General features: G+C 40.5%; 1 protein-coding gene across 6 annotated transcripts in view; it reads right to left on the reverse strand.

Annotated features, from left to right (window-relative positions):
• Positions 1 to 11,682: 11,682 nt before the first annotated feature.
• The window catches only part of GAS7 (growth arrest specific 7), a 473,968-nt gene continuing 458,979 nt past the window's right edge, over positions 11,683 to 26,671 (reverse strand). For all 6 annotated transcript variants that reach the window (XM_088482672.1, XM_088482667.1, XM_088482671.1 and 3 more), the window contains 4 exons: positions 25,904 to 26,027; positions 17,463 to 17,542; positions 17,049 to 17,147; positions 11,683 to 15,669 (listed from right to left, as the gene is read on the reverse strand). In XM_088482672.1, the coding sequence (XP_088338798.1) occupies positions 15,556 to 15,669; positions 17,049 to 17,147; positions 17,463 to 17,542; positions 25,904 to 26,027 (417 nt within the window). In that variant the 3' untranslated portion in view covers positions 11,683 to 15,555. The remainder of the gene's footprint in view (positions 15,670 to 17,048; positions 17,148 to 17,462; positions 17,543 to 25,903; positions 26,028 to 26,671) is intronic.

A 26,671-nucleotide genomic window follows, 5' to 3' on the forward strand; every position in this document is an offset into this window, starting at 1 on the left:
GCAATGTTGTTTTTCTCTTCCAGTCATTACCTGATTTTCTTTATTTATATAAATAATGTTACATTTTCAGAAAATACATGAAATATATTAGACTCACTACCTGATGTGTCTAGGAACAAACAGGATTCAAACCAGCACCTTTGATGTTATAGTCAAATGGGCCGTTGTGAACCCTGGGAGCTATCCATATGACTGTTTTCCAAATGCTACTATTTGATATCCAATAAGTTTTTCTAAACTATATATAACATATCTATGCTGGAAGAGTTACTATCCTAATAAAAGGAAATCAAAAGTAAGGTGCTCATGGTGTTTGGGTCAGTGTTATCAGAGTGACGATAAGGTATATTTAATAAGCCTTGGATGGAGATAAAGTATTTATATAAACAGATTTCAAGTGACTCTTGCATTAAAACATCAGTTTAAACAGGGTCTGGTTTATCTTACCTACATGCAACATAATATGATTTTCAGTCATTTAAGTTCAGTATGGATGATTATACATGCTTCCAGTCTTTTCAAATCAGTTTGGGTGAATATTCACAATTTTCCTTGATTTGAAATCAGTTTGGGTGAATTCAATTGAATTAACCCGATATCAGTGAATTCAAATAAAAAGCAAATAAAACCAGGACTGGTTTATAACACTATGGTAATGAGTTGAGGTGTGTTTAAGCAAACATATTTCATATAGCACTGTTGTTTTTCTCTCCCACTCTCCACTGAACTCTCTGGAATCAATTGAAATAAGTGGCTATAAGCATTTCTCAGCCACATTTATATGAAATTACCCTATATCAATGATTGTTGCATATCATTAGAGGAATCATGAGATAAAGTGAACAGAGATAATGCCAAAAACATTCAGCTCCTAACTGCCATGTCATAGGCCATGTTTGAAAAATGACAGGACAATTTTTATTTTTTATTGTAAATAAAATACCACACTGGTACAATCATTATCAGAATTTTGCATGCAATAAAATATTTCTATAAACAAATTTTCAGTGACTTTTGCATTAAAACATCAATTTGAAAAGGGTCTGGTTTATCTTACCTACATGCAACATACAATAACATGATTTTCAGTCATTTAAATTCAGTTTGGATGATTATACATGCTTTCAGTCATTTATAATCAGTTTGGGTGAATATGCATGATTTTCCTTGATTTGAAATCAGTTTGGGTGAATTCAACTGAATTAACCCGATATCAGTGAATTCAAATAAAAAGCAAATAAAACCAGGACTGGTTTATAACACTATGGTAATGAGTTGAGGTGTGTTTAAGCAAACATATTTCATATAGCACTGTTGTTTTTCTCTCCCACTCTCCACTGAACTCTCTGGAATCAATTGAAATAAGTGGCTATAAGCATTTCTCAGCCACATTTATATGAAATTACCCTATATCAATGATTGTTGCATATCATTAGAGGTATCATGAATTTTTTTAAAAAAATGTATAATTTAAATTATAATTTAAAATGAACGATTCCCTGAAAAGATCAACTTTTAAGTACTCATTACCTGATTTTCTTTATTTATATAAATAATCTTACATTTTCAGAAAATGCATGAAATAAATTAGACTCACTACCTGATATGTCTAGGAACAAACAGGATTCAAACCAGCGCCTTAGATGTTACAGTCAAATGGTCCATTACGAACCCTGGGAGCTATCCACATGACTGTTTTCCTAATGTTACTATTTGAAAGCCAATAACTTTTTCTAAGATATATAAAACATATCTATGCTGGAAGAGTTACTATCCTAATAAAAGGAAATCAAAAGCAAGGTGCTCGTCGTGTTTGGGTCAGTGTTATCAAAGTGATGATAAGGTATATTTAATAAGCCTTGGGTGGAGATAAAGTGAACAGAGATAATGTCCCAAACATTCAGCTCCTAACTGCCATGTCATAGGCTATGTTTGAAAAATGAGAGGACAATTTTTATTGTTTATTGTAAAAAATATATACCACACTTGTACAATCATTATCAGCAGTTTGCATGCAATAAAGTTATTCTATAGACACATTTTCAGTGACATTTGCATTAAAACATCAATTTGAAAAGGGTCTGTTTTATCTTACCTACATGCAACATAACATGATTTTCAGTCATTTAAATTCAGTTTGGGTGAATATACATGATTTTCCCTAATTTGAAATCAGTTTGGGTGAATTCAACTGAATTAACCCGATATCAGTGAATTCAAATAAAAAGCAAATAAAACCAGGACTGGTTTATAACACTATGGTAATGAGTTCAGGTGTGTTTAAGCAAACATATTTCCTATAGCAATGTTGTTTTTCTCTTCCACTCATTACCTGATTTTCTTTATTTATATAAATAGTTACATTTTCAGAAAATGCATTAAATAAATTAGACTCACTACCTGACGTGTCTAGGAACAAACAGGATTCAAACCAGCACCTTTGATGTTACAGTCAAATGGGCCGTTGTGAACCCTGGGAGCTATCCACATGACTGTTTTCCTAATGCTACTATTTGATAGCCAATAAGTTTTTCTAAACTATATATAACATATCTATGCTGGAAGAGTTACTATCCTAATAAAAGGAAATCAAACGCAAGGTGCTCATGGTGTTTGGGTCAGTGTTCTCAGAGTGACGATAAGGTATATTTAATAAGCCTTGGATGGAGATAAAGTATTTATATAAACAGATTTTCAGTGACTCTTGCATTAAAACATCAGTTTAAACAGGGTCTGGTTTATCTTACCTACATGCAACATAATATGATTTTCAGTCATTTAAGTTCAGTATGCATGATTATACATGCTTCCAGTCATTTCAAATCAGTTTGGGTGAATATTCCCGATTTTCCTTGATTTGAAATCAGTTTGGGTGAATTCAATTGAATTAACCCGATATCAGTGAATTCAAATAAAAAGCAAATAAAACCAGGACTGGTTTATAACACTATGGTAATGAGTTGAGGTGTGTTTAATCAAACATATTTCATATAGCACTGTTGTTTTTCTCTCCCACTCTCCACTGAACTCGCTGGAATCAATTGAAATAAGTGGCTATAAGCATTTCTCTGCCACATTTATATGAAATTACCCTATATTGATTGATGCATATCATTAGAGGTATCATGAATTTTTTTTTTTTAATTTATAATTTAAATTATAATTTAAAATGAACGATTGCCTGAAAAGATCAACTTTTAAGCACTCATTACCTGATTTTCTTTATTTATATAAATAATCTTACAATTTCAGAAAATGCATGAAATAAATTAGACTCACTACCTGATATGTCTAGGAACAAACAGGTTTCAAACCAGCACCTTTGATGTTACAGTCAAATGGTCCTTTTGTGAACCCTGGGAGCTATCCATATAACTGTTTTCCTAATGTTACTATTCGAAAGCCAATAAGTTTTTCTAAGCTATATATAACATATCTATGCTGGAAGAGTTACTAACCTAATAAAAGGAAATCAAAAGCAAGGTGCTCGTGATGCTTGGGTCAATGTTATCATAGTAACTATAAGGTACATTTAATAAGCCTTGAATGGAGATAAAGTGAACAGAGATAAAGCCCCAACCATGCAGCTCCTAACTGCCATGTCATAGGCTATGTTTGAAAAATGACAGGACAATTTTTATTGTTTATTGTAAAAAAATACTACACTGGTACAATCATTATCAGCATTTTGCATGCAATAAAGTATTTATATAAACAGATTTTCAGTGACTCTTGCATTAAAACATAAGTTTAAACAGGGTCTGTTTTATCTTACCCACATGCAACATAATATGATTTTCAGTCATTTAATTTCAGTTTGGATGATTATACATGCTTTCAGTCATTTAAAATCAGTTTGGGAATATGCATGATTTTCCTTGATTTGAAATCAGTTTGGGTGAGTTCAACTGAATTAACCCGATATCAGTGAATTCAAATAAAAAGCAAATAAAACCAGGACTGGTTTATAACACTATAGTAATGAGTTGAGGTGTGTTTAAGCAAACATATTTCATATAGCAATGTTGTTTTTCTCTCCCATTCTCCACTGAATTCTCTGAAATCAATTGAAATATGTGGCTTTAAGCATTTTTTCAGCCACATTTATATGAAATTACCCTATATCAATGATTTTTGCATACAGGGCTAGCTCTAGGGGTGTTCGACCAGTGCGGTTGCATTAAAACATCAATTTGAAAAGGGTCTGGTTTATCTTACCTACATGCAACATACAGTAACATGATTTTCAGTCATTTAAATTCAGTGTGGATGATTATACATGCTTTCATTCATTTAAAATCATTTTGGGTGAATATGCATGATTTTCCTTGATTTGAAATCAGTTTGGGTGAATTCGACTGAATTAACCCGAAATCAGTGAATTCAAATAAAAAGCAAATAAACCAGGACTGGTTTATAACACTATGTTAATGTTACTTTAAAATCTCAATATGATAGCACCTTTCATTACTATTAGGGTGTGCAGTCTAGAGCCCCTCCCTATACTCCTTATTCTGTGTATTTATACCACTGAATTAACCCAATATCAATGAATTCAAATAAAAAGCAAATAAAACCAAGACTTCTTTATAACACTATGGCAATGGGTTGAGGTGTGTTTAAGCAAACGCATTCGGTTATAAAAGCCGGCTGCCGCATGACCGGCAGTACAATTCCCGGCTGCAGCAGCCCGACAAAACAGCAGAGCTCGGCAGCGGAAGCCCGACAGCGCTGGAAATCCTGATTGTCTCTAAGGTAAGTAAAAACTAACTTAAGCAACCCCCCTAACCCTAACCCTTCTTAGGGGTGCCTAACCCTAACCCCCCCATCCTTGCTGCCTAAATCTAAGTCCCCCTAGGGGGTGCCTAACCCTAAGTCCCCCCTGGGGGTGCCTAACCCTCCCTCCCCCTAGCCTAACCCTAATTTCCCCCCGGGTGCCCTAAACCTAACCCTCCCCCGCTCGCGGCGCCCGGCATCCCTTCGATCGGGTTGCCGGGCGCTTGTCTCCCAGCGTCGGAAAAATGGCAGGCGTCTAGATTTTAGAAGCCTGTCATTTAACCTTAGGCGGGATAGAGGATTCGGAAAGCCGGCGGTTGGGATTGCGGCCGCCGGCTTCCTAAACGTATCCAAAGCAAACATATTTCATATAACAACGTTGTGTTTCTCTCCCATTCTCTAATGAATTATCTGAAATCAATTAAAATAAGTGGCTATAAGCATTTTTCAGCCACACTGATATGAAATTACCCTATATCAATGATTGTTGCACATCATTAGAGGTATCCTGAAAAAAGGTTCACTTTGTTAAATAATGTTGCTAGAGTCAAAGAAATTGTAATTTAAAATGAATAATTCCCAGAAAAGATGAACTTTTAAGCACTCATCATATACTTTTTTAAATTTATATACCGTATATACTCGAGTATAAGCCGACCCGAATATAAGCCGAGGTACCTACTTTTACCCCAAAAAACTGGGAAAACTTATTAACTCGAGTATAGGCCTAGTGTGGGAAATGGCAGCAGCTGGTAGTGCTCCCAGTAGCAATTCCCCCTGGTAGTGCACCCAGTGGTAATCCCCCCCTGGTAGTACCCCCAGTGGTGATCCCCCCTTTTTGTGCCCCCTGTAGTAATCCCCCCCTGGTAGTGCCCCCTGTAGTTATCCTCCCCTGGTAGTTCCCCCAGTGGTAATCCCCCCTTTTAGTGGCCCTGGTAGTGCCCCCTGTAGTAATCGCCACCTGGTAGTGCCCCCTGTAGTAATCGCCCCCTGGTAGTGCTCCCTGTAGTCCCCCCCCCCAGTAGAGAGTGATAAGAATTAAAAAAAAGGAATCACTTACCTGAAACTCCCACTCCTGGTCCCGCCGCTATCCGCTCCTCCGGCCGCTTTGCATGGGAGAGACGTCGTCATGATGACGTGTCTCCCATTACCCACTGCGGGAGCCGGAAGATGGCTCCCGCAGTGGGAGCAGCAGCAGCCGATGAGAGTCTGACAGACTCTCAGCGGCTGCTGATTACAGCAAACACACAGCTGCCGGCTCCGGCGGCTGTGTGTTTGTGCTGTGTAACGCTGACCGAACTCCGTCCGGTCAGCGCTACACTTCACTCGAGTAAAAGCCAAGGGGGTACTTTTTCAGCACAAAAAATGTGCTGATACGGTAAGTAATCTTACATTTTCAGGAGGCATGCTATGACTGCGACTTACTCAGAAGGCTGATGGCTACTGAATCTGCATTTGATGTTTCCGCTTTTGTGCGTGAGATGCTTTCAGTGGGCGTCTCTTACCCCAGGATGGCAAGTGGGTCATTAGCATATTTTTGCAATGGCGTTTGAGAGAAATCGCAACTGCAATGGCATTTGCACGCAGATTTGAATCAGGCCATGCATCTTATTGTCAATTTACAAGCATTAATAAAAATTAGATTTAAAATAGTGTTTGAAAAAAAATCTCATTAATTTGGCATGTTTTATCACCAGCTAATCCTGTTGTAGGTGAATTTGAGGGGCATCATGCTTACGCACTGAAAACTAATAGTAAGGGAATTATAAAGCACTCACCTTGTCAAATGACAGAAATTTATTTACTAAAATGTATTTTCCAAAGCATTTTTTTTTGTTGACTTTATATCAACCTAATGTGAATGTAAATAATTGTTTTTATTTATATATACTATTATTCCAAATGTACTGAAAATCTGATGTCAGAACTGGTTTGTCCATGTTTCCACATACATTACTTTGGATTATTATGAGTTTTGATGGGAAGCCATTAAGACATTCTCTGCAGTCTCCCAGTATATCTTACACATTATGAGCACTTTCCAAAATACAGTGCTTTAAACGCATGTTCAAAGTGAAATGTGCTATACACGTGATAATCTTCTGCATCTGTGCATTAAGTGGCATATTGGCTACAAGAAAATTGATATTTATTTATTATGTTTTTAAGTTAATAATTCGCACCACTACATTCTGACTCCATGAGTACTGAGCTCGTCTCATTACAAAAATAACCCTGCATAAGCCAGTCCTGTTTTAATAAATTTTTGAGGTCTATACTAGACAGCAGTGATACTGTGCGCTTTTCTTGTTCCAGAAATGTGGTCCCCATGCTTGGACAAGGGATGAATGAAGCTTTATGTCCGCAAAGCTGGAACGATAAATGTGTTATTGGCTCATTAATTAGAGCAGAACACATATATTGTAGGTATTACCTACATTTCAGACATAACAGTAGATGTTTAACCCCTACAATTTACTTTGTAGAATAAATGGGGCAATAGACCAAGGTTCCATAGATCTATTTATGGAATTGTGTCACTTAGGCATCTACAAATTCAAAACTCTTCGTACTGTATATTGCTCATTCCTGTTAGGACAAGGTTGATAAGATGGTAAACAGTATAAAGTTTAGACAGTGTTCCCCATCTTGTAGTGCCAGTTTTTAGTTAGTGGAAATGTGTGTAGTAGACAATGCAAAAACCTAGAGAGAAACAAGTTGCAGAATTTGTGTCAGCAGAAAACATCAGAGTGACTGCATCTCTAGCACTTTTTCCTTTTTCAAGACAAAGATGGTGCTTAAAATAGAAGAACAACCGTGTTCATGTGGTATTATACCTGTGGAATGATGTCATCAGCTGAAATGTTACAGGGATATTTCAGTGGTGTGTGCCTCTTTTAAATCAGAGGGCCCATAGTAAATATATTATCACTGTAGATTGACAATGACCACACTCATAATAACTTTAAAGGGCCTTACTTATGCCTACTCCACTTGAACCATTGGCCTTCTTCAGTACACCTTACAGCAGTGGTAGCCAACTTCGGTCTTCAAGAGCTACCAACAGTTCACGTTTTCCAGACCACCTAGCTGGTGCACAGGTGCAGTCATTACTCACTAGCACATTTGAAAAGATCGACAGGTGGAGCTAATTATCACACTATTGATTATGTGAGGAGACCTGCAAAATATGCACTGTTGGCAGCTCTTGAGGAACAGGTTTGGCTACCCCTGCCTTACAGTCTGCACACGTCTAGTAGATACTATTTTTTTTTTTACTAAACATTTATTAATTAGCTTACTGCCTCTATACCAGGTACGGCGCTAGGTGTCTTTGCACCCAGCGCCATTCCATGTTTCCCCTCCACCCGCTCCTTCCATGTGTCCTCCCCCTCACCTTATAATAATACCTGCGACAGATGGGTTGAGGGCGGGGATTATCTCCTTAAAGTTCCATTACCACCTGAAGCCAATTAACTCCTACACTCCCTTGAGCAGGGGTATTCAACATGCAACCCTACACCTGCTGTGGAACTACACATCCCAGCATGCTCTGCCACAATTTTACTATCAGAGCATGCTGGGATGTGTAATTCCACTGAAGCTGGCAGGACGTAGGTTGAATACCTTTGCCCTAGAGCCTTTGGTCTGTTCTTCACAGCTGTTTTTCTCTGGGCTCAATTGTGACCCTGCAGGGGGCATGTGTGGGAAAGGACTAAGCAGAAGCCACAATCAAGAACAATTACAGTTCTGATTTATCTTCCCACTCGCATCCCCATCTGCAACCATTTTAATGTGGTGATGAATGCAAATGGTCACCACTTAAAGTGGTAATGCAGCTTTAAGTTATTACAAAGTACTACATCTCCTGTTCAGTATATTGATTCTTTATGTATGAAAAAAATTACATTACTGCTTCTCTTGCACAGTATGCAATTATTAAGATGCATACACACACAACGATTTTTTGAACGATTATCGATAACTATATCGTTTATCATTCAATCGTTGAAAAAAATCATTCACTTTCTGAGTTAAAACGATGAAAGATTATCGTTCATGCGCGTTCATGTTTGTAGTCTGTAGTTCAGTCAGACTGACCATCTCAACGATTTTCAGTAAGGGAATATGCAAAAATCGTTTGCAGTTCAAAAAAATCGTTCATTACATTTAGTAAATGAACAATTTTAGTAAACTATTTTCGTTAATTTTTCCCTTGAAAAATGTAACGAAAATCGTTTACTAAAATCATTCACTTACTAAATCGTTGTGTGTATACAGCTTTAAGCTGGCCATACACTAGACCAACTTACATCCAACCAGCCAACTAGTTGATTGGTTGGAATGAAAATCTGGTAAGGTATTAAAGCAAATGACAATCAGCAATTTGCTCTCAAATGCCGGAAAATGGACAAAAACTGTTGTTTGTTAAATGTTTGATCTAAACAATTTGTTCAAACTTGTCTGATGCCATTTTCATCTGTTTTCTGGCATTTAGGAGCAAATTGCTGATCATCATTTACTCCCATTCCTTACCAGATTTTCACTCCAACCAATCAACTAGTTGGATGGTTGGATGAAAGTTGGTCTAGTGTGTGGCCAGCTTTAGTAATTATTTTTATTATGTATATTTAATTACACAGTGCTTTTTTTTGTGGGCTGGATGCAATTTTATCTACAATGATTTAGTTACTATGTAGTAATAATAATAATAATACACAATAATAATTACACAGGATAACTCTTGATATCCATAATAAATGCATATTTTATTATTAAGTTAATGCCGCCACTTGCCAGCATAGTGCATCTTATATGTTATTCCCTTAATTTGATACTCTCATATTTTAATGTAGCATTTAATTAAGGGATGTTTGTACAAATGTTGCAAAGTATTGTTAAAAGCATGCAATTGGACACATTTCTGTATGTATTTCCTCTAGCACAGCATGAATATGAAAAATACACCCCTACTGTAAATGATGAATAAGTGGTAAGGTTTTCCTTATATTACACATTCTCCAAAGTGATGAGATCAGAATTTACAGATTGTACACATATATAGGTATTTTTAAACACACACACACCATCTAACACTAATGAATATGAAAATAATAGATGGATTTATAATTGTGAAAAATGGAGTAGGTGCTATAAAAGTCTTATACTGTAAAAAGAAATTAGCAATAAGACACGAAAGACTCAAATCGATATATATTTTTACAGATGGGTTTGAATACCAACTGCCAGCAATTTAGACAGTATTTTAAGATTTTTTTTTGCTTCAGACAAAAAATAAAAAAGCAATAATTCTTCTGTAACAATTTCTTTTATAGAAAACATTAAAACTTTTTAATAACTTCACAACTTTTACACAAAAATTGTAACAATTTACTTTAACACACAATTTCGGATCATTTCTGTCCACGTATAATCAAGTTTATTATGTTAAATTAGTATTTATATACTCTGGAAATTATTTTTTTCTTTACAATATACCTGTACAAAAAGGAGGAGGAAATGCAGCGGTTAGGGTGAAAATAGTAATTCAGATATTATTGAGGACTTCGTAGTACGCATTAAAAATCTGCTATATAACATGTATGAGCAAAAATTTACACAGCTTCTCAAAGAGGCTACATGTACATGTAAAAAAGTAATATACAGAAGTAGAGACCTTATCTTAAATGTATCATGCTGAAGAGGTCAATGATACTGATAATACAGGAAGTGTTCTTTTCTGTTCTGGCCAATGGAAGCCAAGCAAGTGTTTTTTTACAACAATATGACCTTGAGGAGGCCCAATACCTACAATACACATTTTTATTTTATTTAGATTATCAATTGAACAGTAAAAGTTATGAATGCTAATGCATTACAGGTATCTTAAAATGTAATGTATGCTATAGCTCAATAACTGGAAAGTACTGTAGGTTTACAAAGGCATTTTCATTATTACTATAAAATGTATATTACACAATTATTGATAAGGAAAGGAAGTGAATTATAGTATATGATTAAAAGAGATGTCCACATTCATATACTAAAATTCACAATAACATTTATCTAAATTTTTTTGTGAAACATTATGACTGGAAACAATTGAAAATTCAGATAAGGCAGCAATATTGTTTCAATTTTATTATAGAAAAAGTAGTATTGTCAGTCTGGCAAGTCTTATTGTTGTGAATAGGGAAGAGAAAGGGAATAAAAGTTTAGATTGCGGTATTTTCAAACTTACTGTACATGAGGGATGTTGGTTGAAATTGCCAAGTGCAGGGGCATAACTAACGGAGACAATGGAGGCACCCGCCCTGAAGGGGCATCTCCTCCACTGCTCCAGTGTCCACCCAGTTCTAACTCTGGGCCTAGGCAGCGCTGGGTACTTCTGGGTGGTTCAGACGCATCCCGGGCCATGACCTACGGAGACGTGGTAGTGTGACATCATAGGTTACGCAGCTACATGCCGCATCGCAGTCACGCCCACATAGTTCTCTGTCACAATCTCTGCAGTGACTGAGGCTGCAGCCTCTACTGGGCTCCAAGGCTGTAGCCACTGCTGGGTGCTGGTGCTGCCTGCGGCTGAGGGAGTGGGACCTTCTCTCCCTCCTCTGCTACCAACAGGTCAGGTCAGTTTCTGTGGGGAGAATCGGTATGAAATACCACAGGCCACATGGTTCGATTCCAGGCAATGCCTGGCCGACCAAAGCAGAGCTCCCAGCAGCGGAAGCCCGACAGCGCTGGAAATCCTGATAGTCAATAGGTAAGAATTGACTAACCTAACCCCCTAACCCTCCTTAGGGGTGCCTAACCCTAATCTCCCCCCCAAGTGCCTAACCCTAATCCCCCCTCTAAGTGCCTATCCCTAAACCCCCCCTTTCCCGCTGCCTAAACCTAAGTCCCCCGGGGGGTTGCCTAACCCTAAGTCGTCCCCCCCAGGGGTACCTAACCCTAACCACCCCTCCCCCTAGCCTAACCCTAACCCTCCCGAGGGGGTGCCTAACCCTAAGTCCCCCCCGGGTGCCCTAAACCTAACCCTCCCCCCCACGGCTGTCTGCTCGCGGCGCCCGGCATCCCTTCGATTGGGATGCCGGGCGCCGGTCTCCCGGCGTTGGGGAAATGTCAGGCGTCTACATCTAGACGCCCGGCATTTCACCCTCGCCGGGATATGTCAGTCGGGAAGCCGGCTGCCGATATTAAGGCAGCCGGCTTCCCGATTGTATACCCTGTGGGAGGCTGGGGCTATAAATAATGTGGATTCTTTTTTGTGGGGGCCAATGTGTTTGTATTTTCCTATAGGGGACAATGTGTTTGTATTTTTCCTGTGGAGGCCAATGTGTTTTATTTTTATTTCTCTCTTTGTGGGTCAATGTATTTGATTTTTTTCTGTAAGGGCCAATGTGTTTTTGTTTTCTATGAGGGGGGGCATTGTGTTTGTTATTTTTTCTGAGGGGGGCCCATGTGTTTTATATTTTTTCCATGAGGGACAATGTGTATGTGTTTTTTTTCCTATGCAGGCAAATGTGTTCTTTTTCCTGTGTGGGCCAATGTGTGTGGCTTTTTTCTCATGGAGAACAATGTGTTTGTTTTTCTTCCTGTTAGGGACAAACTGTGTTTTTTTTCTCCCGTTGGGGACAATGTGTGTGGTTCACTTTTTACGTTGGGTGCTATGTTTGTGTTGTTTCCGTTGGGGGCCAATGTGTGAGGTTTTTTCCTCTGGGGGTCAAATGTGTTTTATATTTTTTCCTGTAGGTGACAATTTTTTTAACATTTTTCTTGTAGAGGACAATGTGATTTATATTTTTCTTGTGGGGGGACAATGTATGAAACGGCGTTAGCTACCGGGGCTATGGTCCGGAATACATCACCAAACTCTAACTTGAATCTGGGTGACTGGGATAAACTGATGTCACTGGACAAGTGAATAGTTAGAAACAAATTTAATATATGTTATAAAACTAATTTGCAAAGATTTTTATTTTAAATTGTGAAATAATATTTTCAAAGAATGTGGAGCATTTCACGGATTACCAATGTTTATAGGACAATTCATACAATATTTACAAGCCATATTATTTGTGTTTTTCATGAATATGGAGTATGCATATTACATTAGTATACTACACCTTAACACTCAACATATCAGCATGTACCGGTGTGATGTGCCACATATTGATAGCCCAGAACTCCACTCCACTTTTTACTTTCTGAACTGTTAATAATTATTTTATTTAACACAATTACAGCTGCATAGTATTCAACAGAACTTCCAATCACAGAACCCCTTAAAATATTCACTAACACCCTTTATACTGCAAAATGTCCTAATTTTATAAATGCAAGAATAGAAATCTTGCCGTAATTGTACATCATATTAGATAAGTTTTAAAACCATTTATGCAGCTACTTCTTACTACTTATGGCAATGAAAAGAATAGCTGACAGTGTTTAGTCAATGCAATAAAAAAAAAATAACATGCATTTAAAGTTTTTGAACTGAAACTTAACCTCATATAGGAAAGTATAACTGAAATGGACAAAGAATGACTATGAAAAGTTTATTTTCTTAAGAATGTGCAAGAAAAACAATTTATAAGAAAAATGGACAAAAATATTTTTTATGTCCTCAATAAAGAATTTCTAATAGAAAATGACATTATATTGTAGTCAGTCCATCAAAAAAAAAAATTCTAGAATATTTTCAGATTCGCTACTTATAGAAAAAATATTCCCCTAAATTGAAATTGGGTACCCAACACCTCAATATACAGTAGTTAACCATTCATATTGGTTAGAAAATTAAAAGTTCTGAAAACATAAAAAGAACATCTTATGTGGATTGTAGAATTCATGTGCTACTTAGTGACATTTTATCTATAACTTCAGCTCCCCGTGTAGTAATATTTCCTACAGGCATGTAACTTCCCTGTCCCTTTCACGTCATTGGTGTTTTTACTTGTATACAGTACGAATATCAATCCAATAGGCATCTTGATATGTGAGAAATTCCTTTGGTACAGAAATGGACTCCTCTACTGTTAATAGTTTGGGCTTCAATATTTGTACAGAACTGTGTGATGGTTCATTGGTGCATACTGTAATTTATTACATGATAAACCCATTGAATACTGCCAAATCTATGGTCATTGTCAATAATGTGGCACAGCAAATAAAGAGTTAGAAGAAAAAAGGATGTTCGGCATAACATGGATTGGTAAAGTCACTGGTCTGCTGCATTAGCTTTGAAAGAATAGAACTGACCAATCTGTCTGAGCAAATCACAGCAGCTCACTTATTTTTCCTGTTAACTGTTGCAGTTGCTATTACAGTATGTAAAATGATTTGCAGGGTAATGAGCTTGCTAAGCTTGTTTAGAACGTTCTCTATGTCCAATAATTCTCTATCCTTTTAGGAATAGATATGAACAATGCACATGGCAAACTCTCCATATAATAATCTTTTCATCTATCCACTGTACCATTCATTCCCATCAGGCTTAACCTTTTACCAACCAAAGGACTGCAAAGCCATAATTATTCATTTCATTTAATTGTTCAGAAGTCATGGCCTGAAGAGTTACAATAATTGATTACTTCCTAGAAGAGGGGCTGCTAAAACAGAATATAGTAGTAATACAACACAACACAATGAATTATTGGCGTGCAGACTATAAATATATGTATATAATGTCCAGGCCCTTACTGTACAGATTCCAAATGTACAGTACAGCAGTCTCTGATACTGTATTATATAGCTGACCAGTTATTTTATACCAAAGTTGCTGCAAATCACTGCAGGCAATCAGCAATGATGATGAACATGTGACAGGTATAGATTAGGTGTGGTTCAGGACTCAAAGAAAATGTAGTCATCTGTCGACCATATCATGCCAGTGTGCAGTGTCCTCAGCAAGTTGTGCTAACTGGGTCTCACATGATTCAATCAGTTGGCTTGAACGTCAAGTGACTTAATTCATCCAATTAGGTCAACCACTCAGTGGCCAAATTGGACATAGCGTGTCCCTCAAAGCTTAGATCAAATTATTTTATTTTCCTGTGTATGGGGAGGCCATAGGGATGCACATTTAATGACTTTCATTCAGAAGTACAGAACTCATGCTTTTCAGACTGTGCTGTATAACATTTTCTAGAGCCATGGTTGAAAAAAAAAAGAAACTATATTGTATTTTAACCAACTCTCTGATCGCCCCTATGTTTCTGAGATGCAGATTCTTTAAATTGGAGTTCTAAAGTTTGTGGTCCGCTCTGTTATATAGATTTACCAGTATGAATGTGGCTAGTGCTTAAGTAGCTCTGTGTTCTAGCAAATCAGGCACCATTAACTTCTAATTTTGGAGTTCTTTCTCTCAGATAAGGGGTGGAATCGATCAAGTTCTAGCCTTCGTTTGGAAAACCACATTATTATGGTCACTTTTTCATCATAATTTGTTTTTATTGTGCATTTGTTTAAGCTATGTAGATATGAGTCTTACATTGTCTTTATGTGGCATCTAGTGTTCAAAACCTTAGAAACCTTGATCAAACACAGACCAAGAGTCTTGGCCGCACGTGTGACGCGCTACATTATGCCACTCTCTACATTCCACATTCATAGCTTGAAACCAACAAATAAATCCCAGTGTCCCCCTATTAAAAATAATTATTTGGTGACACAGCAATAAATGACCTTGTATATTTTACAGCAGTTTACAATATCCAGGCTGCAGCTATATAAATAACTCTGAAACCAAGAGAACAGCAAAACTTCTGCAACAGAAGACTATATGTCCATGTTAATGGGTCTGATGTCGCCTGTCTTGTGCTCCTTCACCCATAATTCCCTGTCTTGGGTGGGATCCACTTTCTGCAGCAGCTGGTCCACAGGTTCTACGGTCTATAGGAACAAAAGAAACATGTAGTTTAGTAATTGTTCTTCTCACCCAATTAAGTAAAATATGTATAAAATAAAGTTCCCAGTTCTGGGGTCTGTCTGTTCATTCGGGCTAAGCTCTGGAACCACTGGATGGATCTTGATGGGCTTTTCACTATTCTATACAGCATTGGTTGAGGAAGGTTTAGGTGTATGAACCATTCATCTGTGAGAAGTGACTATTTTAGTGAAGGAGTCACAGAAAAAAAGTAATATTACACCAAGCTAAAGTGGAGTAGCTGTCCGTAGTGTTGAAACAACAAAGTTAGAGCCAATCAGACCTAACAATTTGCCCTGTTGCTTAGTAGCAGCCTAGAGAGGGGAGGGAGTATGGGCTTGAGCAGGATCATGCCTGAGGCAGACAGAGAGTGAGAGACCGCCTCCAACAAACCAATGAAGGTGCCCTGATGCAGTCGCAGTAGCCAGGAAGGAGGCAGGGGAGGCATAGCGATAAGGAATTCAATAAATACAAATAACTATCGGAACACCATCGAATGATTTCAATTCGACTGTGTCAAACATCGGACTGCCACCACCAAATGGTACAAACACTACAATAAGTGTACAACAAATACATTGATGGTTAGTAATCATCGGATTCCGATGTCCATCCCTACGCTGAACCTACAAGAAGACTCCAGCCAACACTCCTACACCATGAAGTGCTCCCTCTCCAGCATGATGTTCCCACTCAGCAACACACCCCCGGTGAGCAGGATGGAAACTCCCATGGAAGATAGAGCTGTTCTCGGACAGGGACACCACGGCTCAACAGGAAGCACAGGAAATACAGGGCACATTGTAGAAAGAGGACATTGCACATCTCCATGTTCTGCAGCTGGGGAGATGTGTGCATGGAGGCTGTGGAATATGCACAGGTGCCCCAGCCCTGGGGACATGCTGCTGATAATGCTTATGGTAGTCAATTTACAAATCTGTCATTCATGAACCTTCAGCCCTTCCGAGCACATACCACTGGCTGGGCCCCAACCAGCAGCAAGGCAGCAGCAGTGGGGTTTGTGGTGAGACTGGTGAGATGCAGAGAACAGGAGTGAGAAGCAGGGGGTTGTGGTGAGATGCAGAGGCCTGTGGTGTGATGCAGGGGGCTGTGGTAAGAAACAGGAGTGAGAAGCAGGGGCCTGTGGTGAAATGCAAGGGGCTGTGGGGAAATATAGGATGCTGCGGTGAGATGCAGGGGACTGCGGTGAGATGCAGGGGACTGTGGAGACATTGCATAGGTCGTTATGAGATGCAGGGGGCTTTGGCGAGATGAAATTACTCCCATCCGAAGACGGGGCGGGTTGCTAGTATGTATATATGTTCAATTTGGCCTCAATACTTACACTTTGGTTAAACATGTCTGTTTCATGCCGTAACTGTGTGTACTGACAAAGGTGCTGACGTATCATCTCAACGCGTTCCACCTCCAACCTCTCCAGTTCCTGCACAGCAGAAAAACAGATTACAGGAGAGCTGGGACCCATCATGGTAGATGTTTCAGAACTTCATTCTACAAGAATTAATGGGTCTACTATACTTTTATTTACAATACTTTATATTACTCATCATTATTTGTGGTCTCTTACTTGCTGATAATTGGTAAACATGCTGATGGTGTGAAGTTAGAATCTGTATTATTCTGCTACCTAGAAGGAAGTCTTTTTTACAAACCCTCTCCTAAACCAATAAGATGGAATATTTCAACATCATAATATGAATACAGTGAACAAATTCCACATGTTTATTCTAGTGCTTACCAAAGTGGTTGTCACCATCTCTTCAAACCATTTGGACTGTGCTTGGTTGTAAAGATCCACACATCGCATTAGTTCATCTCCTGCAATTAAGCAAGATACAAAGTTCAGATATATATCACCCATCGATACACTGCATTTTATTAACACTGAGAACCCAGGACATCTCAAAAGAGGGTGGTGTACACATTTCTTTGAGTTCTTCCATAAATAAAAGCATTACTTATAAGAGGAATGACTGCTAGGAGCAGTGCCGTTACTAGTCGTCACTGCGCCCTGTACTGGCCACACCCCCTGACTGGACACACCCCCTGACCAGATGACATCACACTGAGAGAACAGGGTGCCAGCGCCAGGAAGTACAGCACTGCCCAGAGTGTCCTGAGGACTGTGAAGGTTGCAATGTGCATGTCTGGACAGTGCTGCAGCAACGATCCTGGCTGCAGGGTGCCGTTACAGGCATCCTGATAGCCAGAAGCAAAGGCCGTGGGGAAGCCATGGTGCCGCCCACAGAGCCCCTTGTTATGGCCCTGGCTAGGAGTATACTATTAGGTCTGCCTGTTCCTGGGGTCCTTGATCATGTGCATCCCCTCCTGCCTTATGCCATTATAATGCACTATTGATTCACACATGCTACCCTTTCATTTGTTAGGACATACTTACTACAATATAAGGGAGTTTTAGGCATTTCAACCAAAGCCAACAAGACAAAAATTGCATTTCCAATAATGTCCGTCATTTATGTCATTTCTGTGTAATGCTTAAGAAAATGTTGCACATTAAGGATACAGATGTGTCCTTATACTATTGCTGCAGTCGCACCAAACAGCCCTTGCTGGTGCACCAGGCCCCGTGAGACGAGGCTTGCGGAGAGCGTCTTTTTTGTGTCATTTTGCTTGAATGTGCATCTAATACCCCTTTCAGACATGCTGAGAATCCCAGGAATTTGGCCTGCCTCTTCCAAATTCCCGGGTTGCCGCGCATGTCTGAAAGGTACCTACCCGGGACACGTTCCCGGGTAGCCGACCCTTCAATCAACCAGGGAATTCCTGGGACTTAAGTCCCAGGAAATTACCCTGCTTATGTCCGAATGGTGCTACCCGGGAATTTACTACTCCCGGGCTGCACCAAGCAGCTTTTACATTGATTTGGCAGCGCAGAGCGTCCTATAGGACGCCCAGCGCTGCTGCTTTGAGATGGCAGCGCGGACGTTCAGCGCTGCTGCTTAGAGTTGGCAGCGCAGAGCGTCCTATAGGATGCTCAGCGCTGTTGCTCACCACCCCCAGACGCCGGTGACACCTGCCGGCGGGTCTCTGCCACTGTGGGCCGCCCGCACTCCCGCTGGACCACCAGGGCCCATTTAAATAATTTAATAATAATAAAATAAAATGCCTGTAGTGATTGGTCGGCTGCCTGCTGCATGATGATGACATCAGCGGCAGCCGGAGAGGGGATAGGCTGGGTAGGGCAGAGGAGAGGCAGGTAATATTAAAAACTAAAAAACCCTGCTTATGTATGAAAGGGGTCTACCTGGAAATTTCCCGGGTAGACACTGTAGTGTGAAAGGGGGGTCTCGACCAAATACCCGGGAATTTGCACAGAAGAAATTCCCGGGTCTGAGTAGGAAGTTTCCCGGGTCGTATGTCTGAAGGGGGTATTAGTTGCAATGTGATGCCAGAAAACCACTTAATGAGACTGCACTGATTAATTTGATGTGCAACATTTGCATATCCTTGTGGGACTGAGTCTGAATCTGTATACGACGTGCTACGATGGAGCGGATGCAGCTTTTTTCACACCAAGTTCCATTTTGTGTGTCTGGTACGGAATGAGTGGTGTTTTGCCATGTCTGCGGTGTGAATATGATTCAAATTTAAAGGAAATGTTGCTAAGCTACACAGCTTGGAGCGGGTCACTTTCGTCACATGGCATATTGAGGCTAGGGTGAATTAGGATACAGATGTATTTCGACACGTCTTCATTCATACGCTAATTACAGATAAATTAAATAAGCAGTGCTATTGTCTAAGACACAGAAAACACAGAACTCAATACAGGGTACAGCATGTGAAGTTTAACTGAGCTACTACTTGTCCACTAGATGGCGACAAAGGCTAAAGAAAAAAGAAAAGCCTAAATGTAAAACTCAGTTTTCTATGCAAAATCAATTTAGAGAGTTTAAAGTTTATGATGATTTTGAGTAACTCGCATCTTACCTTATGACTAGTTAAATCAGTATAGGAAAGTCAGAATTTGTGATTCTAGTGCAGTAGAATAAATAGAATATCTGTAAATAAAATGCATTGACACTATTTATCAAATAATATTTGCAGCATATCCCATGCATACATCAGTTTTCATGGGGTACCCACAACTATTAAGGAACCCTCGCATGTAACGTGGACAGCAGAAGCATCCCTCCATAGGTTTTTTTATGGGGGCTGCTAGGCTGTCGGATTTACCGAGCATTCAGAACCTGGCTCCGGCAGCTAATCTCACCTTCAGATGGCGTTAGCCACTATAGCCTATGGGCTACACTTTGCAGAAATTACCGGGAGAGGGCTCCATAGGAATTCTCCCCAGCAATGGCTGGCCGCACATGTGTGGTCATCTTCAGATGGCTTTAGCCACAGTAGCCTGTGGGCTACATACCACAGAAACTACCAGGAAATGGCTGCCGTGCACGTACAGTACCGCTGCGGTGTCCAGAAAGAATAGTGATGTGATCCCATTAGCGACCAGTTCATCTCTCACACGTTCTAGGGGCGGGTTCCTTTTGTAGCTCCTGTCCCTGATTGTTGTTTTTAGTACATTTGGACAAAACCTAATTTTTTATGCTGCGAATAGCAGCAATACGAAAACAAAATGATCAAATGTAAAACCCATTAATTGATAAATACTGTATGTCCTTATGTATGATACCACATACATAGGGACTGCTAAGGCACATGGCAGTACTTGTCTAATCCTATAGGAACAAAAATCAGTTTCTTAGAGACGTCAAGTCAATAACAAGTCCAGATGCTGACTCACTGGGATTGGTAATAAGGGTGCAGATATGGATTAGACCTGACTGACTGTCATGATCACCAGACACCCTACATCTACAGTTTTTATTACAAGTGTATTTTCTGAAGCTTTTAACAGATGAAAGAGTAGCCTTCTTTGTATTGTGCTTACTCCATTTCCCAGAAACTGATAACCAGCGCTTCTGTACAGAATGAGTTTAACATACCCATCATATTGATACTACTGTACTGTACCAATATCCAAGCACAGACTGTACCAACTCCCCAATACAGGCCCCAGCACAGGCTGTACCGACCCCCCAACAGAGGCTATACTGACCACACAGCGCAGGCTGTACCGACCCCCCAGCACAAGCTGTACCGACCCCTCAGCACAGGCTGTACCGACCCCCCAGCACAGGCTGTACAAACACCCCAGCACAGGCTCTAACTACCCCCCAGCACAGGCTCTAACGCCCTCCCAGCACTGGTTGTACTGACCCCCCAGCACAGGCTGTACCGACCCCCCAACAGAGGCTGTACTGACCACACAGCGCAGGCTGTACAGACTCCCCAGCACAAGCTGTACCGACCCCTCAGCACAGGCTGTACCGACCCCCCAGCACAGGCTGTACAAACACCCCAGCACAGGCTCTAACTACCCCCCAGCACAGGCTCTAACGCCCTCCCAGCACTGGTTGTACTGACCCCCCAGCACAGGCTGTACCGACCCCCCAGCACAGGCTGTACCGACCCCCCAGCACAGGCTGTACCGACCCCCCAGCACAGGCTGTACCGACCCCCCAGCACAGACTGTACAAACACCCCAGCACAGGCTCTAACTACCCCCCAGCACAGGCTCTAACGCCCTCCCAGCACTGGTTGTACTGACCCCCCAGCACAGGCTGTACCGACCCCCCAGCACAGGCTGTACCGACCCCCCAGCACAGGCTGTACCGACCCCCCAGCACAGGCTGTACCGACCCCCCAGCACAGGCTGTACCGACCCCCCAGCACAGGCTGTACCGACCCCCCAGCACAGGCTGTAATAACCCCCAGCACAGGCTGTACCGACACCCCAACTCCACAGCACAGGCTGCACTTCCAAGATTTCATTTAAAAACTGAATTATGTGCACAGTACAGAAATCTATATCTCTGTTTCACATATCACTGTTATTTTATTAATGTAGTTTATATGGTTGTACAGTAAAGATCAAAATAAATACACCCCAGATAACAATTTGTATGAGATGAAAGTGGTTCAGGCATTTCCAAATAATGGGTATAATTAAAGCCAAGTAAATTACATCATTACCTTCCTCTTAATTAGTTTTTTTCCATGTCTTGTATTGTAATGTTGATGTAAACGATTAAAGGATACACAATGTTCTTGAGAAATTAGACACTTATGTAACAATAGCTGTGATATACTGGTGCCAACTACTTACTGTACTGCAAAATACAAGCAGACTACATGATAAAATGTAAAAGAGGTATTAAGGATTACAATTACAGAGACCATAAAATGCAGTTACCTACAGACAAGGGATGCAGTTATTTTGTGGGCTGAACCAATATTCATGAGATGCAGCCTGTGCATTCACTAGGAACTAGTAATGGCACTGAGGCACGAGGCACAAATATTCTACCAACATGCAGGGAGAGCAGAAACAGTTTTAGCATTTCCACAGGCATCTCTTTCTGCAGAATGTCTGATGGGCAAGATAGCATCATATTGTACTTTTTACGCCAATCAAGGAAATACAAGTTAAAATGATTAGCTTATGTTAAATAAAAATAAATGTTAAAACAAAGCTGCAAGAAAAAAAAACTAAATAAACAATAACCACTGTTTATAATGTAAAGTAACAAAGTGCACACTTTGGCTGTATAGATATAAAATAAAGGAAGGTCAGTACTTGGTGCACACAAAATAATCTGAAACACTTTATATAGGCCATAAGACTAGCGTGCAATTCAAAGCCATAACTGGTGCCAAGACTAAGTTGCAGAGCCTTATTTCTAACCAACCCGTGTGAAGAGCCACACCTGAAGCCAAGTTTATTGTGCAGAACAATACCTGACTAAATACAAGACTGAAGTGCAGAGTCATATCTGGTGCCAAGAATTAATATACAGAACTATATTTGGGGGATCAGTTACATTGATGTATATTTACTCTTTTACTAGAACCCCAGTTCATCATTACGGGCAGATGGTGGCATTACCATACATGTGTAGTGCTCCTACTGTGTACAGAGGGCTTGGTGTGCTTACAGGTGACCCCATTCCACTGCCTACCAGGGGCTCCTGCTCCTCTTACATTTGTCACTCTGAGCTCCTCTACTGGAACCATCTTTAATTGCATTACAGTCAGCAAAATGTACACCATAAACAAAAAAGTCAAATAAAAAAAAAAACCTATATTAACGGGGTCACAGACAACTAAGAAGTGAATGAGGTGATAATGCATGTCCCTCTGTGGCTACAGTTGTTCTAAAGCAGGGTAAGTGCGGGCAACATGCAAGGGCTAGGGGGAATACAAAGATGTGGAAGCGGTTTGTGCATGGGGCTAACTGGAGCCCCCCTTATATTACTAAATCTGTAAAATGTTTTAGTGTTTATGTAGCTAGTAACTTGTTGTGAGAAAGGCTACCTTTTCTGAAAATTATTTTACACAATTATATTCCAACTTGATAAAGTTTGTTGATTTGTGACATCCAAAACCCAATAGATAAAAATTTTCACCAAATTGTTTTGCTCCTTCATTGACGACATTGAATTGCTATACACATGTAATGGGGCCTATCCATTACACGACTTTGTGAATAATCAGACCAAAACCAGGAGGTTTTGGTCGCATTGTTCACAAAGTCGTATAATGGATAGCCGGCAAGGACCAGCAATGCGCGTGCATGCTGGGACCTTGCCGACCCTGACTGTATACTAAACATGCCCGTTAACCTGACGACACTCGTCAGGTTCGGCATGTTCAGAGATAGGAGGTCGGTGCACTGATTGACGTTCAGTGAACGCCGCTCAGTGCAGGTACCGCACCTCGGTGACCTGAAGGTCTGAACGCAGACGTTCAGGTCGCATAGTGGATAGGCCCCATAAGAATCAATGCAGAAAATTGCCGCTAATTAGAACTAAGATGACTAAAGCATTATATAAGGCATGTCAGGGCAGAGAATATACCTAGCAGTATATAATGAAAGACGTTACTAATCACATACTAAACAAGTGCATAATTAAATGCACAGGCCCTGATTCAGAGCAGGACGCTCTGACCAGAGCGCTCGCTCTGAATCCGGGCCATCCTATTTAAATTTGGAGCGGCCTTTTGGACGCTCGCATAGCTGTGGGTTACCACCCACAGCTTATGCGAGTGTCCATGATGATGGTCGCGATGGTCAAGACCATCGCGACCATCGGGCTTGCGACGAGACCCTGCGGTAGGGTTTCGCTGCCGCAAGCCCTGGAGTGATTTTGGCTCTATCAGAGCCAAAATCACTCCCACTGACATCACTAGTGATGTCAGTGGGGCTGGACCAAGATAGTAGGCGTTCCCATGGGAACGCCTCCGTCTGGGCAGCCACGCCTCCGGCACGCCCACCAATGGGGGCGTGCTGCACTCACCATCGACAGCACGCCCCCTTTGGTGCGAGACCCGGAGCGACAGCTTGGCTGTCACTAGCCGGGTCTCGCGCATGCGCACGACGTAGCTCCCTCCGTCGTGCGCATGCAAATTTGGGTAACATCGACCCGCTTGCGAGCAGTTCTGAATGAGACCCACAGTCCCATAGATCTGTCTCCATGCAGGGCCCCAGGAGAGCGTCGCAGAGAATCCCATGGAAGTGAGGATGTGTTGAGTTTATTTATATTACATTAGAAAAGACTCTGGTGTACTGGGAGCTCTAGATTCATCTTCAGATAACACATTACTTCACAATCATCGTAACATTATTGGAGCTGATTCACAGAGAATTAGATATTGACTTAATGCCAAGAGAGTACTTACAACGAATGAGACATAATACAGCAGCATTAGAACAAGATGGCCAATCTAAATGAATGATAACAGCAGAAGGCATAGATCAGGGCAGGGGTTGACATGAAAAGAAGGACACTGCAGAGGACAGTCCATAAGGGTCATTTACAAAGCTACAAACGCATAGAGCAAATGCTCTCTATGTGATGACAGCAACCAGTATAGCTGTAAACCTACAAAACCAGCCTCCAGTTTACACATAAAGCAGCCCCATTCCCAGTAAAGCATGATGTGCTCCTATGTACTAAAACTATATGAATGTGCACACCAAAAACAAAGATAACCGAGGTTCGGATAGATCAGAGGGCGCATAAACCCCTCGGCAGGGATGCGTGGGGTTAATAAAGTTAGGTAAGGATGTGAGTTTTTGTATGGTCAGACTGACATTAGGTTAGGATTGGTGGAGTGTTGTGTAAGGGGTGTGGTTAGTAGGAGTGTGGGTAGGTCTGTAAGGTTATACTGCCTGTTTTGAAGCTGATCTCCCACCCTCCCTCCCCCTTTTTTCCTCTTGTGTTGGCTTTATTTCAAGGGCAGGAAAGAACGGCAGCGTCTATAAAGCGTCCACCTTGCTGAAGTATGAGCGGTGCGCCCCCTCCAATCACTGGTTAGGCTGATTTTACCCTACTGGGGTCCGCGGCACCTCTCGTCGGAGAGGGTCCTAATAGTGCAATGGGATGGGGCTGGATACCATCTCACTTGCTAGAGAGGGATATTGGCCCTTGCAAGTTTGATAACACTATTACACTTGAATTGGGATATTGGCCCGTTCAGTGAGTGTTTTACGTCATCACATAAGTAAAGTGTGGGGCGTCAGATTACTGGCCGTTCTTTCTTATGCCACCATACTCTGATTGTAAAATAAATAAAGTTGACCATATATTTCTTATCGCATATATACTTGGTCTGTCTCTTTATTTTAGTTAAGTTGGTTAAATAACTTTGTGGTTACACGCATTATCTGCCGATAGGGAGTTTAATAAGAGCACAATGGATAGTCTGAAACAGAGAAGAGTTCAGAGACCAACTAAAACATAAGCAATAACACACCAGCTGGTCACAGGTACTGAAAAGCCAACTTCAACTCTACATTTCAAGATGTACTTTGAGCAATGTAATAACATTCAACAGAAAAAAAAAGTTGAAATGAATATAGAGGGTTTCTCAAAGGTATTATAACACAACATACACGTACCAAAAGTATAATCACTTTACCTGACAAAATACAGGAAAAATGCACAAAAATCCTAATATACAAAACAAAGACCAGGACAAACTGAAGAAATGTAATACAGCACAACGTATGCAGATATGGTCCAACATACAGCAAGCAGCATAAGTTTGCACATGACTGGATATGATGACTGTTATATAACACATACGAACCTGCTTGTGTTGACTTCCGCCGCGCCTTCTTAATATCTTCTTCTGTCTTGTTGCTCAGTTTAATTTCTAACTGTTGTGTTTTCACTTCTAGATCTTTCTGCCTCTCAGCCAAAGCTTTCCTGGCCTTCAGGAGGAAACAAGAGGACACGTTATGAGGATCTGTACCACATACAGAAAGGATTTTGTGGCATTAGATTAGAAATAGTCTAAAGTGCTACATTTTATCGGATAAATAAAGAGAGGAATTTAAAACACGAAGACCTTGGCAAGTGAATGTTTTGCCTGAATATCAAACCTTGAGGAAACCATTTGCTAAAATGATATTACAAATGCTATAGACAAATGAACTTCTTGCCTATATTTTTATTTCATACATTCATTTATTTATACTAACATGCATTTATTTCATCATTCTATTGTGATTAAAGATATTTGTTGCTATTACAACACAAATGTAATCACAATGGAAGCAGCCATTTTGTAAGCCGAACAGATTCACTCAGACATTAGTCACTTTACATTACATTTGCTGTAATATTTGGTTTAACTTACAAAATGGCTGCCTCCACTGTACAATTTTATACACCAGACTGAAATGGTTAGGAACTATTAACATATTCCAGCTATTTCATTGTCCTCTTGTATTTGGCAGACGAAACCCAAACAGTGACTAAGCAGTTGCCAGGGCCAGTGCTACCACTAAGCAAAGCCAGGAGATCACTTGGGGCACCACTGTTAGGGGCGCCTAAAACACTATGTTACTCATTT

This window comes from Taudactylus pleione, unplaced genomic scaffold, assembly GCF_031769625.1.
Source record: "Taudactylus pleione unplaced genomic scaffold, aTauple2 ptg000290l, whole genome shotgun sequence".
Classification (NCBI taxonomy): domain Eukaryota; kingdom Metazoa; phylum Chordata; class Amphibia; order Anura; family Myobatrachidae; genus Taudactylus; species Taudactylus pleione.